Genomic DNA, 12,172 nt, shown 5'->3' with positions numbered 1-12,172 from the left:
TCGTAGCGTAGAGATGACTGAAAGCAAGAGCTGATTTTCGTTTGTGGTCCAGAAAAACTGCCAGGACCCCGGGAGAAGCAGGGTCGAGGTTCTGTCAACTCTGGCAAGTTGGATTCCACGTCCTGTCAGCCTGACATCTTGGGCATACAGATTAGCTTGGACCTTAGAAGAATTTTGCAGAAAAACAGCTGCAAGTGTACTTAATTTAGTGAATACTATGCATGTCCATCCAGATGATAGAACATGACTTGCTCATTAGAGCAGACCTTTCTAAAGTGGGGGGATTTTCGAGCTCCGTTTTAAGTTGCACCTGCAAATGTGAAGACTGCAGGAAGGCCCCAGAGCGGGGCTGTCACCCTCCACAGCCCGACTTGCTCTGCTGCGGGAGGGCCAGTGTTAGCAGCACCCTTGGCCTCTGCTCGCTACATACAAGTAGCACCCCTCCCCACTCCAAGCTGTGACGACCGAAAATGTCTCCAGACATTGCCAGGTGTCCCCTGCAAGGCGGGAGGGACGCAGTCGCCCCCGGTTGAGAAGCACAGCTTGAGGGTTTGCCCGTAGAGTCAGAGGTGGGATGGAGCGGAGGGGTTTATCCGTGAGGAAAGGGTACTGGCAATGAGCAGGAGGTGTCGAGCACATTGAGGCTGTAGCCAAGAACAGTGTAACTATTAGTGTACTTGGACCCTCCTTTTAAACGGAGTCAAGGTGTCTGCATTTCCATAGTCAGTGTAGTTCAGGGAGGGACCAGGACAAATGAGAGTTTGCAGAACTTCCTTTGGTAGCTGATTTTTTTTTTTTTTTTTGCGGTACGCGGGCCCCTCACTGTTGTGGCCTCTCCCATTGCGGAGCACAGGCTCCGGACGCGCAGTCCCAGCGGCCATGGCTCACGGGCCCAGCCGCTCCGCGGCATGTGGGATCTTCCCTGACCGGGACATGACCAGTGTCCCCTGCATCGGCAGGCGGACTCTCAACCACTGCGCCACCAGGGAAGCCCGGTAGCTGATTTTTTTACAAAGATCGTGGAAGGTGCTGAGCTGCTCACGCCAGCGCTGTCTCTTCAGTTCTAACACCGCTTGTGCTCCGAAGAGGAGGCCCCGATGGACTGGGGGCCCCGCACGCCATCCTCCGAGGATTCCCGGATAACACGTGAGCGGAGGCGTAAGGGGGCGGCTGGTCTCCCTGCAGAGTCGCCCGTGCCTGTGACTTGCGTGGCTCTGCGAGCTGTGCCGGGGACAGCTGGTCTGGCTGTGTCCTGATGCGCTGGGCCACCCGTCGCCTGTCGGCCTTCTCTTCGGCCTCAGCGTCCGCTGCCCACGCCCCCTCCTTGCCCCAGCCCCAGGGAACGGCTCTGTGCAAGCAGACCGCACCCGTGTGAGACCTCCTCCCAGCGGACGGACTCTCAGAGTCCAGTGTGTAAAGAAGCTCCTGGGGGCTTGTTAAAAGCGCAGTTTCTGGCAGCACCTCCAGAAGGTTTGGTTCAGTGTGTGGGAACCAGGAACTTAGGCTGTTGGAAACAGGTGGCCCACATCCCCCTCTAGGAGCTGGGGGCGTCCAGGGACCGCACTCTTAGAAGTAGCACTCTAGGGGGTCTTTCCAGCTTCTGGAAGGCAAAAGCACATGAATTCTACCTTCCTAATCCTCTTATCCTTCCGGAGACGCTGGGCTGGAGGCCATGGTGGTGAGCCTTCGTGGGACTTGTGCATCTGAGGGAGGTGGTAATAATGAACACGGATATGGGCCAAGAAACTACCCGTGGTGTGGGAGCAAAGTGCAGTCTGCTCCGAAGCGTATCGCTTGTTTGGGCCACGTGGGTCAGTGTAGTAAATTTATTATTAATCACAAGAGTTCCTATTTTTTTAGTACTTACTGAATCACAAAGACTATGTAAAGTAAAATCCCTTTGGTGAAGGATTTCTTTAGCTTCCAGGATGGCCTCTCTCAAGACAGGGCGTCTTCACTGTGACATCAGAACGACCACCACCAAGTGCCCCCCGCCCCCCACCCCACCCCCCAGGCCCTGCCCAGAGCAGACTTCCTGCTCACTGCCTCACCAACATTTGGATTTTTTTTTAGGGCCAGAGAGGACCAGACAGACTGTTCTGTCTGTTTTTGTCTCTTTCTATATACACACACATACACTTATGCATATGTATGTATGTGTATAAAGTTACTGATTCTGAGGTGTAGCCTCAATCGTATTCCTCCCAAGTGTGATGCAGTAGGAATTACACAGCACCACCTACAAAGGATTCTCACCAAACATATTTAAGCTGAATCTAAACTAGCCTTTAAATTTAACCTCCAGTTTCTCTACAGTAGAGGATAGAGAACAAGTTTCAATGGCAACATGAGGAACTAGACAAATTGTGGGGTATCCTGTAAGACAGCTAGCCTGGTATCTTCAAAAAAGGCAATGTCAGAGGAAAAAATGCAGGCAGCACGGGTAGGTTAGGGACGGAAGGACTATTTTTGACTAAAAGAGACTAAAGACATAACGAGATGCAATGCATGAGCCTCGGCTGAGTCATGGTTTTAAAGAAACAGCTATAAAAATGGAGGCAGGGTAGGGGAAGTTTGAGTGTGGACCCAGCTTTGGGATATAAGGGAATTATTGTCAGTTTTCTTGGGTGTGTTCATTTTACTGTGGTCACGAAGGAGAATGTCCTCATTTTTAGGAGGTGTATGCAAAAGTATTTAGGGGTGAAGTGTCAAGACATCTGTGACTCATTTTCCGATGGTTCAGAGAAAAGACGTCTGCATATGAGTGTGAGTGTGAGTGTGTGCTGTGGATCTGCAGAACAGATACGGCAACACGTTAACCAGTGTTCCGTATGTGGTGTTCATTGTCCGTTCTCTTCACCTGATATCTATGCTTGCAGATTTTCTTAATGAAGTTGAAAAACAGAACCAAGGTGAGTAAGGTGCTGGTGGTCTTCAAAACGTGGTTTGCAGGGTCTCCTTCTCGGGCTTTGCTGTTGCTGTTGCTGTGATGGTGGAGAGTGTGGGCGTTTGACGCGGCTGTGATTGAAGTGCGCTCCGTCTGCCCCACCTTCGGAGAAGCTGTGACCTTTGTTCCCAGGCTTCTGTACTGTAATCTCCTAGTCAACTGATGCTGGGCGGTTCTGCCTCACGTGCACTCCCTTCCCTTTGCACTGACAGCACGAAGCTGCCAAGGAAAGGACCCCTTTCAGAGGTGTCAGCTCTGCTCACACCTCACCCTTCTTTTAAATATTAGGGCTCTTTGGAGAGCTATGTGTGACGACTCCCATGGACCAACCATTTGTCACTCCTCCTGGCTTTGTATTCTGACTGTGGTGTATTACCCTAGGTTTCTGCAGGAGTCTCGTTTGTTTTGGTTTTTTTTTCCTTATTTTTTGCTAAGAGGCTTTCCTCTGTGGACCTTCGTGACAATCATAGCATCTTTTTCTGAAAGTCAGAGGGCTGTCCACATTATCCATCAGGGATGTGGTAGTAAAGCCAGGTGTCCTGGAGGGGATATGTGTTCAGTGGTCCACGGAGAGAAGATGTTTACATGGAATGTCAACAAGGGCCTGGTCTTACTACAGGATCTTTGGAGGAGTGGGAATCACAGTGAACAGCAGGGTGGTGCTAAGGAGCTCTGTGCTGAATCCCTGGGTTAACAAAATCTGTGACAGGGATCTGTCTTCCCATGATGTGGATGTTATCTCAGTACGTGACTTTCCCTGCACATCTGATATGACCAAACTGGGGCATTTTACCAGAGTACAGAGCACTGTAGAAGCCCCTTGCTGCACCTCCGGATTTTCCCCTGTCCCACCGACCCGAGGGCTTTTCTTGGATCCTGAGGAAAGCCAGTTTTTGTCAGTCAGCCTTGCATATCGTGGCTGTTCCTGTAATAGTAGTAATTAGCCGATTTGCTGGCAAGTCCAAAACATCTTATCTCCCTGTTGCAAACAGAAAAGTGAAGGCGTCCTTCCAGCCACTCTGGTGTGGATGTGAGAATCTGGTATAGTGGAGGGGGGGAATTGTTTTAGTACAGATGGACAGGGGACTCTACTTTCTGAATTTAAGCACAGGGGTCCCTAAATAATCCTGCCTTGAATTTGGCATGAACCATTTTGCTAATAAGCCTGAATGTGCCCTCTTCCCTTCTGAAGTTTCACATCCTTTCTCTTTAGAAGTTGCAACCTAATGGCATCCCTGACTCTGAGGTGAGCTTGCTGACCAGAACAGTATACGCTTCGCATATTCATTAAGATCCAAGTCACCTGAGAGGTTGTGGCAGAGTCTGAGGTTCTGCAAGAGGACGGCTATGTAGAGGTTTTCTATTCATATGGAAAAATTGCCATTAAACAGTAGAGGGGCAGCAGGGGCCCATCAGTAAACTGGCTTTCTAATCAGATGGGAAGATCTTGTAGAGCTCATTCTCTCCTAACAAACAGACTCTCCACCTGTAGATTGAAAGTGTTTGTAAGCCTGGTGGGTGGGCCCAGCTTGCATGGGGTGGGGCGTCCTCCCGGGAGTCATCCTAGCTTGTTTCCTTATTCTCATTTAGAATGATCACTTTCATTATACACAGTCTCCTCCAAAGCTCTTTTGTATTGGTAAGGTTTTACTCAAAAGGCATTTCTCTTTGGAAATATTGGGGGTTGGGAGAGGTGAGAATGAGTGAGTGGGAGTAGGTTATACTTCTGGCCTAATGCTGATTTATTTTCCCCAGCTGAGCTTGTCAGCTGTGTTAGGCAGTAGGGAAACAGGAAGTAAGACCAGGACCTCACCCTCAGAGCCCACCAGGGAAGCTTTAGACATGAGTGACCTCATCCATCTCTAAATAGCCTCTGCCTGATCTTTTAACGGCCAAGTTTCTGTTATCCACGGTGCACTTCCGTTTGTTAAACAGTTGTCTGACCAGGGTCATCCATGTTAGGGGGAAAGCTTCTGAGGCCATGGAGTTGATATTTACTAAGCACCTCCTATGCCAGGCACTGTGCGAGGTACTTTCACAGCATGTTGCTTATTTCTCACAACAGTCTTGTGAGGCAGGGTACCCTTTCTTCATGTGTCTGTGAGGAAGCTGAAAGCTAAGGTTCTGACAAGTTAGATGTCAATATGGCCAGTCTGTGGTGGAGCTAGATTTGGAGCCCAGACTTGATGAACACCAAAACCCTTGCCTGCAGTATGCACACCACCTCTCCCCTCCCCAGTGCCACACACACACACACACACACACACACACAACCGTGACAGTGAAGCTCCTCTGTTCCTAGCTTTGCGCTAGCTAATTTTGCAAAATAGCATCTTGTATAAGTGCAGTGATGTGAGGATTGTTAAATACACTGTTTTATAAGGTAAGTAATCACCTCTAACTAGGATGTTAGCCAGCATGGTGGAGAAGCTTTGACACCCACTCCCTCCCTTCTTTCCCCACTTCCCTCCCTCTTCTGTAACTCCCCGCCCAACCATTGCCCACATGCCATGAGGCTCTTTGTAGTTCTTGGGGAGTTGACATGACCTCAGTTAATAAGATCATTCAGAACAGAGCCATGTGCCCAGATGTCAGACGTGAGCTGTGCGATTCTTCCTGACCTTGGTGGGCTGGGGGCGGGGGGAGGCGGGCAGTAAATGGGGCTGTGAGGAGCCCTGCGGCCCATTTCAGGGTTCGGGCCTCCCTGAAGGGGGTTTAAGCTGTTAGAGAGAGCCCTCTGGTAATGAAGCCGTTTGTCCTTGGGAACAGCACGAGTCCTTGTGAGATGAGAAACAATGCGCATGTTGAGTTTCAGACCTGGGGTGAATCGAAGCTCAGGGAGAGAGGCACATGTGATGAATTGGGACAGTTCAAGGGACGCATTCTTCACAGGCAAGTCTCTGTTGTCAACAAGTCCCCTCAGTGGTAATGATACTTAGTCAATGGTCATTCATGCCTCTGTTTTGAATCATTTCCCCAAGTGAGTAAGTCATCAGTTCTTGGAGCTTTATTTTTCTTCTTTGCATTTTAACTTGTGTAGTTCATTTTGTCTAAAAATCACCTGGTGAGAAATGGATGAAAAAAATAAGTTTGGGTGGCAAAGTTTTATTATTTGTCATGGCGTTGTTTTCCTTTTTAAATTCTCATTTACCTCTGAAGCAAATACTCCCTCCTTTGTCTCTGCTAGTAATTTGATTCCCAGGAAATAAAGTTGGGTGTTACTACTCTCTACTGTTAAGCAAAAGGTTTTGAGGCAAGTTTTTCTAACTTAGCTCATCTAACACCAAAACAGCAGGCAGAGAGTCCTGTAAACTTTAAAAAAAACGCAGGCAGTCCGTTGATACAGTTCACTGGCAGACACATCTTGATCTGTCTGGATCCCTGTGCTCTTGGACTTTTTCTAATAAGATATAATAGAGCAGGAGCCACGTCCCAAGAGCATGCAGCTGGGGCAGGAACCCCATGCGCAGCGTGCCCCCGGGTGGGTGCAGGGACTGGCATGGGCCCCTCTGTCGTGCTGCCGAGAGATAAGGGTAACCACAGACGCCTCTGAGAGCGCAGTGAGGGAGACCGACATCGCCGAGGACGGCGGCGTGTTGGCGGGGGCGCAGGATTCGCTGGGGCAAGGTTCTGTGGGCACGAGGGGCGCCGCCGGGCAGGGCTGCGCAGGGCGTGGGGCAGCTGTGCCGCGGGCGCGCACTGGGGTCTGAGCACCGGCCGGAGTGCGGGCGGCCGGGCGGGCAGGCGTCGGGGGCGGGGCCGGCGCCGCTAACCGCTCTCCTCCCCTCTCTCCCCCCGTAGGTGAGGCTTGCGGCCGCGCGGAGCTGAGACATGGCAGCATGACAGCCCCGGAGAGCGCTGCCCCACGACGCCGCCGGGACGAGGGAGCCCCCGAGCAGCGGCCACTGCCGGCCCGGAGCGCCTGAGCCTCCTTCCCGCGCCTTCCCCACCGCCCGCCGGGCTCGCCTGTCCAGTTCACCCCGTGGCCTCCCGACTCCTGACGTCTCGAACATCAATATGTGTCATGTCATTGTCACCTGTCGCTCGATGCTCTGGACCCTCCTGAGTATTGTGGTGGCGTTTGCCGAGCTCATTGCCTTCATGAGCGCAGACTGGCTGATTGGAAAAGCCAAGCCCCGCGGCAGCGCCGAGCCCGGCGAGCAGGGCGGAGGCTCCCTGGAGCCCCACCACCCCACGCTGGGCATCTACGCCCGCTGCATCCGGAACCCCGGCGTGCAGCACTTCCAGCGGGAGACGCTGTGCGGGCCCTACGCCGAGACCTTCGGAGAGATCGCCAGCGGCTTCTGGCAGGCCACCGCTATTTTCTTAGCCGTGGGCATCTTCATTCTCTGCATAGTGGCCCTGGTGTCCGTCTTCACCATGTGTGTGCAGAGCATCATGAAGAAAAGTATTTTCAACGTCTGCGGGCTGCTGCAAGGAATTGCAGGTAGGCGTGCGCGAAGGCGAGGGGGCCTGAGAGCCATGTGTGTGCTCGTGCGTGTGTGCAGCACCCTCACTGCTCATTCATTTGCTGCCACACTTGAGGAGGACGGTCTTCTGTCCGGTTCCAGGCAGCAGGTGCGCGCTGCCCTCATCGCTCCCTTTCCCTGTGTCACTCCCCTGAAGTGAAGGAAGTGTCTGTTCTCTGCTCTCACCTGCTCCTCTTCCTTGCTTATTTCCTCGGGTTCTAAGTTGCTGGGTTTTGTTTGAGTAACTACTCCTACTTTTTGCTTTTCCCATGAAATTACCAGCGTGCTTTCCGCGTCGTGCGTCCAGGGAAGAACTGCGGTGTGTGAGGCCCCCCTGCCGCGGGCCCTGTGTGCTGGGATGAGCGTGAGCGTGGGGCTGCCACCCACTCTCGGCCCCATCCCCGGCCCCCAGAATGATTTCAGCTTTCGCAGGCGAAGAAGCTGGCTGGAAGGGAATTAGTATCAGCTGCTCTGTGTTTAATAATGTTCTGGTTTAAATTGTTTGTCTCCTGGAGACAGTTGTCAGAATGTTCTGTGCGCTCAGATCAGAAATTACAAACTAACTCTTCCACTTTCTGGAAGTTTCTCACTAATGAGCTTGTTAGAAATCAGTGGAAAGAAAAGTATGAGCACTTTACAGGGATCCCAGAGGGGAGGCCGTGAGCTCCAAGGAAACTTCCATGGCCGCCCGCATTTTCATAGGCTGTTCTATGTGGAGCTGAAAAGCAGATCTGGAACCAAGAGGGTATCAGTCTGTCCACGCTCAAGGGACTTGTTCTGAGCAGCAGAAACACACACACACACACACACACACACACACACACACTTTGAAGACATCCTCAGGAAGCAGAGGAATAGACTTCTTAGGGAAAAAATTCACTTTTTTTTTTTTTTTTTTTGCGGTACGCGGGCCTCCCACCGCTGTGGCCTCTCCCGCTGCGGGCACAGGCTCCGGACGCGCAGGCCCAGCGGCCATGGCTCACGGGCCCAGCCGCTCCGCGGCATGTGGGATCTTCCCAGACCGGGGCACGAACCCGCGTCCCCTGCATCAGCAGGCGGACTCTCAACCACTGCGCCACCAGGGAAGCCCCAAAATTCACTTTTTAAACAACCACAACCAAGGTATTTATTAATCTGAACTCTAACAGGAGAAATAGCAATCCACTTACAACCCTCACTGAAGGGCACATCCTGTAGCTGCGTTCACGGGGCTGCTGACAATGGAGATAAGCACTGAGCCTGGCATCCAGGCCTGTAAAGAAGCAGACCGCGAATGCATTAGCTCTTGCCTGCCTTATAGCAAACTCTTGAGCTCAGCAGGGCTGGCTTCCAAACAGGTCAAACAGCAGTTTTTTTCCCAAACAGCTGATAAGATGATGTTTTCTGTTTCTCAGACCTTAGGGGGCCCCATGTGTGTATGTGGGGGAGAGGGTAATGGGCCCAGAGAAATGACAGAGGACCTGCTTCACAGTCATGCTCTGTTTCAATGGGGGATATACTCGTGACAGATCTCAGGACCCCTCATCTCTTTATCTGCCGGGATCAACCGTACCATGAGACACCCAGGCACTCACAGGCACTCACGGAATTTGGGAGACCAGGATTCTGATTTTCAGCTTTGCTACTAACTTGCAGTTTCACTTGCGATAAATGCACCAATACTGTGGATCTTGGCATTCCTCTTCTGAAAGACAGGGAGATTGGAAAATATGATCCTGTCTTAGATTTTTGATTCTGTGAAGCTCATTGTCCCCCTTTTGATTCACTTCTCCAATCTGCAGTTCATCCCCTAAGCTTGGGTTTTCACTTCCGAGAAATGTTCATCAAGGTGGGTTTCCATCCTGGTTCATCTTTTTCTTGTCAGAAATGCCTCTCCTTTATCCCCCCAGGCACACAGTGCCTCGGGGGCATGTGCATCTCACAGCTTGCTGAGGAGTGTTACCAAAGTGTTACTAAAGCTTTTGAAAAGTCAAAATAAACATGTAGATGAAGGGAAGCCAGTTTACACAAATAATTAATCCTGTTGAGAGTCCTGGTTCACCAGAGAGGCGTATTTCTGCTCAGTTTGCCCTATGTTTTATTTGCTTATCTTCGATGACTTCATGCCTTTATTATGAGTTTTATCAATATGCTGGTATGCAGATGAGACTCCTGGTTTGTCATCCCTAGGAATGCTTTTCATCTTGAGAAACTTAGTGCTTTCCAGCAAAGGAAAGGCCATTTACAGTAGGGTGGGACATCTTGGGCCATACCACCACAATCGGTCTTTTGCAATCAATTTGCAGAAAATTATAGATGTCTTTCAGTCTCAAAGACTGTTTACATGCAGTTTTTAATAAGGTGTTACTCCAGTGAATTTAGTCTCTAAGAATGTGGATTAGCCCAACAAGTCTTCTGGTGCTCTTGTTTGCTATTTCACATAAATGGCTAGAGTGTTCATTTTGGCACAAAGATGAGTACATATTTTAGGTATTATTCATACACTCCAGTGAGTTATTCTTGACTTTTCTCTTTCTCTCTGCCTCAGGCCTCTAGGAAGAAGGGCTGGGGAGAAGGGAGCAGTAGCACACCCAAGATGCTGGGCTGTTGGTCATCTGTCTCCCCAAAGTCTTGATTTTTCAAAAAGAAATTTTTCTCCCCATCCCCTTTCACTTATGTTCCCCATGCATACATATGGCATCTCAAAACGTCTGAAATTGCTAAAAGTTGGCCAGAGGCAGAGATTCCTGTACAGTCAGATTCTGCCTCTCTAGGGAGCCACTGATCTAAGGCTAAGAACTGAAACACAAGAAAGTGGATTCTCTTCACCTCCCAGCCCAGCAGCACCCCTGAGAAGAAATCATTGGAAGGATGGACTGAACGCTGGTCAGCTGGCTCCGTCATGTTGGGGAGGGGGTGAGGGGCACATCTTTGAGGGCTCTCTCTCCAATAGTAGAGGTCTCCACCAGGCAGTTCAAGCCAGCATCAGTGGCAGCCGTGGCTCTTGAATCTATGGCTTAAGAGAGTTGCCCCCTGGGTGTCTGAAGCAGCTGGCTTGCTTTCTGTCCTCTTGGCCGGTCTCTAAGAGCATATGGCCAGCCCCAGCCAAGGACTTGCTGCAGCTGTGAGCATCAGTCTCTGCTCTCCCCACAACCCTGCTCTCAACTCTGGATCCGTTTGACATTGAAACAAATGGTGAGAAAGGAGACTGTTGCCAAAGCAATGAAAGGATCCTTCAGAAAGATACTCAGACTGTGTTTCTTCTTACAACTTGGCATTGGCAGAAATGACATTTTTGTAAAATGTAACTGGGTGACAAATTACAGGCTATCTAGTATGCCTTTGCTGTGCCTAATCTTAAAGGCCACAGGCTCGCATAGCTGTCACTGTCCATAGTATAACAAAAACCATCAGAATCTTAGTATTTTGATTTTAGAAGTCGGGTGTAAAAGAATCTGCTACCTCAGTGGAAATCTCAAAATTTGGCTTACTTAAAAAAAAAATGAAAATACAACTATTGACCATTAAGCTAATTCAGATAGCAGGATTCGCCTTCAAGGCCTTACCTACTGGTGGGCACCCAGCTGACACTTCGGAAATGCTCATGTACAAATGCCCTGGCTGTTCAGTAGGCGCTCTCAGCAGCAGTTAGAGCTCAAACCTCATCTGGCCCTGGATCAGCCCCGACCTCACCTTAAAGTGTCTGTGAAATGTTCACCAGTCTGCGTCATCTCTAAGCCTCAGTTTTCTTACTTGGAAAACGGGTATAATAGTAGTACATACCTCAGGGTTGTTTCGAGGATTAAATTAGATAATATATGAGAAAGGCTTTTAAGCACACATAGTAGATAGTAAGTGGTAGTAGCTATATGATGATTATTAAAGCATTTGTGCTTTCTTGGCAGGTGTTAGTACATTCTTTTGTGTTCCCTCCAATTGCTGCATTCTCAGGAGTAGAGTCTTTAGAACTGACCTTGTTCTGTCGAAACCAAATGTTAACTACATTGTGAAGTGCCATTCCTGGCCCCTTAATAGCCTGCCTTTGTTGGGACTGAAGAGCACAGAGCAGCCCTGTGGCTCCTATGGGCCTCTGGGTGTCCTCAGGCATTTTTTTAAAAGCTGAGTTGACAGGAAAACAAAGAGCTTCTTCCTCTCACTCCTCTTCCCCTGACCTGTACATTCTCCATCCTTTCCTTTCTGGAGGCAGCTTCTAGCGGTTGAGTCCTGATTGCAGGTGGCTTCTCAGGCTCCCCTTGCAGAATAAATCACAGGCTGATCGGTCTTCACTGGGTGAGGACTCGTCTGGGACTTGGTAGAGCCAGAAACACACATCAGTTCATAGCCCTCTGGGATTCATTACAAAAGCTGGGGAATCGGCCAGCAGGGTCATTTTCACCAGCTGCCTTCCTTAGGCTGTGACCTGGATGTGGTCCACAGTGAAAGCGTAGAATGCAAAGATCCAGGTTTTCCATGACAGCATCAAGCAGTTTGGGTTTGGAAATGCACGTAGGGCCCTCTTAGAAGTCCGCGGAATCCCCAGTGACTCAGGTCTGGGACGGGGCCACGGCAGTGAGCTCAGGAGTTGGCCCACTGCTGCTGGCCCAGGCTGTTCCCCTGGGGTTGCCACGAGGCTTGGAATAGCGTGTGAGCTTCTGGCCTGGCTGCCTACTGTCCTCCAGTCCTGCCTCGCCGGCTCTGTGCTGCTTCGTGTCTGGTTGGCTCTCACGCTGTCTAGTCCCTGTAGCCCTCTGTCTGTCTACACCGCGTTCAGCCCAGC

The 12,172-nt window shown here is 50.5% G+C and overlaps 1 protein-coding gene across 7 annotated transcripts in view; it reads left to right on the top strand.

Moving 5' to 3' along the window:
- LHFPL2 (LHFPL tetraspan subfamily member 2) overlaps window positions 1-12,172 on the top strand; it is a 179,333-nt gene that overhangs the window by 147,271 nt on the left and 19,890 nt on the right. For 4 of the 7 annotated variants that reach the window (XM_067731070.1, XM_067731068.1, XM_067731069.1 and 1 more), the window contains one exon: window positions 6,749-7,394. In XM_067731070.1, the coding sequence (XP_067587171.1) occupies window positions 6,965-7,394 (430 nt within the window). In that variant the 5' untranslated portion in view covers window positions 6,749-6,964. Of the gene's footprint in view, window positions 1-2,600; window positions 2,913-6,210; window positions 6,575-6,748; window positions 7,395-12,172 lie in introns of those variants that run through there. The other 3 variants (XM_067731072.1, XM_067731073.1, XM_067731071.1) reach the window with 3 other exon arrangements.

This window comes from Pseudorca crassidens, chromosome 3 (assembly GCF_039906515.1).
Source record: "Pseudorca crassidens isolate mPseCra1 chromosome 3, mPseCra1.hap1, whole genome shotgun sequence".
Classification (NCBI taxonomy): Eukaryota; Metazoa; Chordata; class Mammalia; order Artiodactyla; family Delphinidae; genus Pseudorca; species Pseudorca crassidens.
This window is presented reverse-complemented; position numbering and strand designations above follow the sequence as displayed.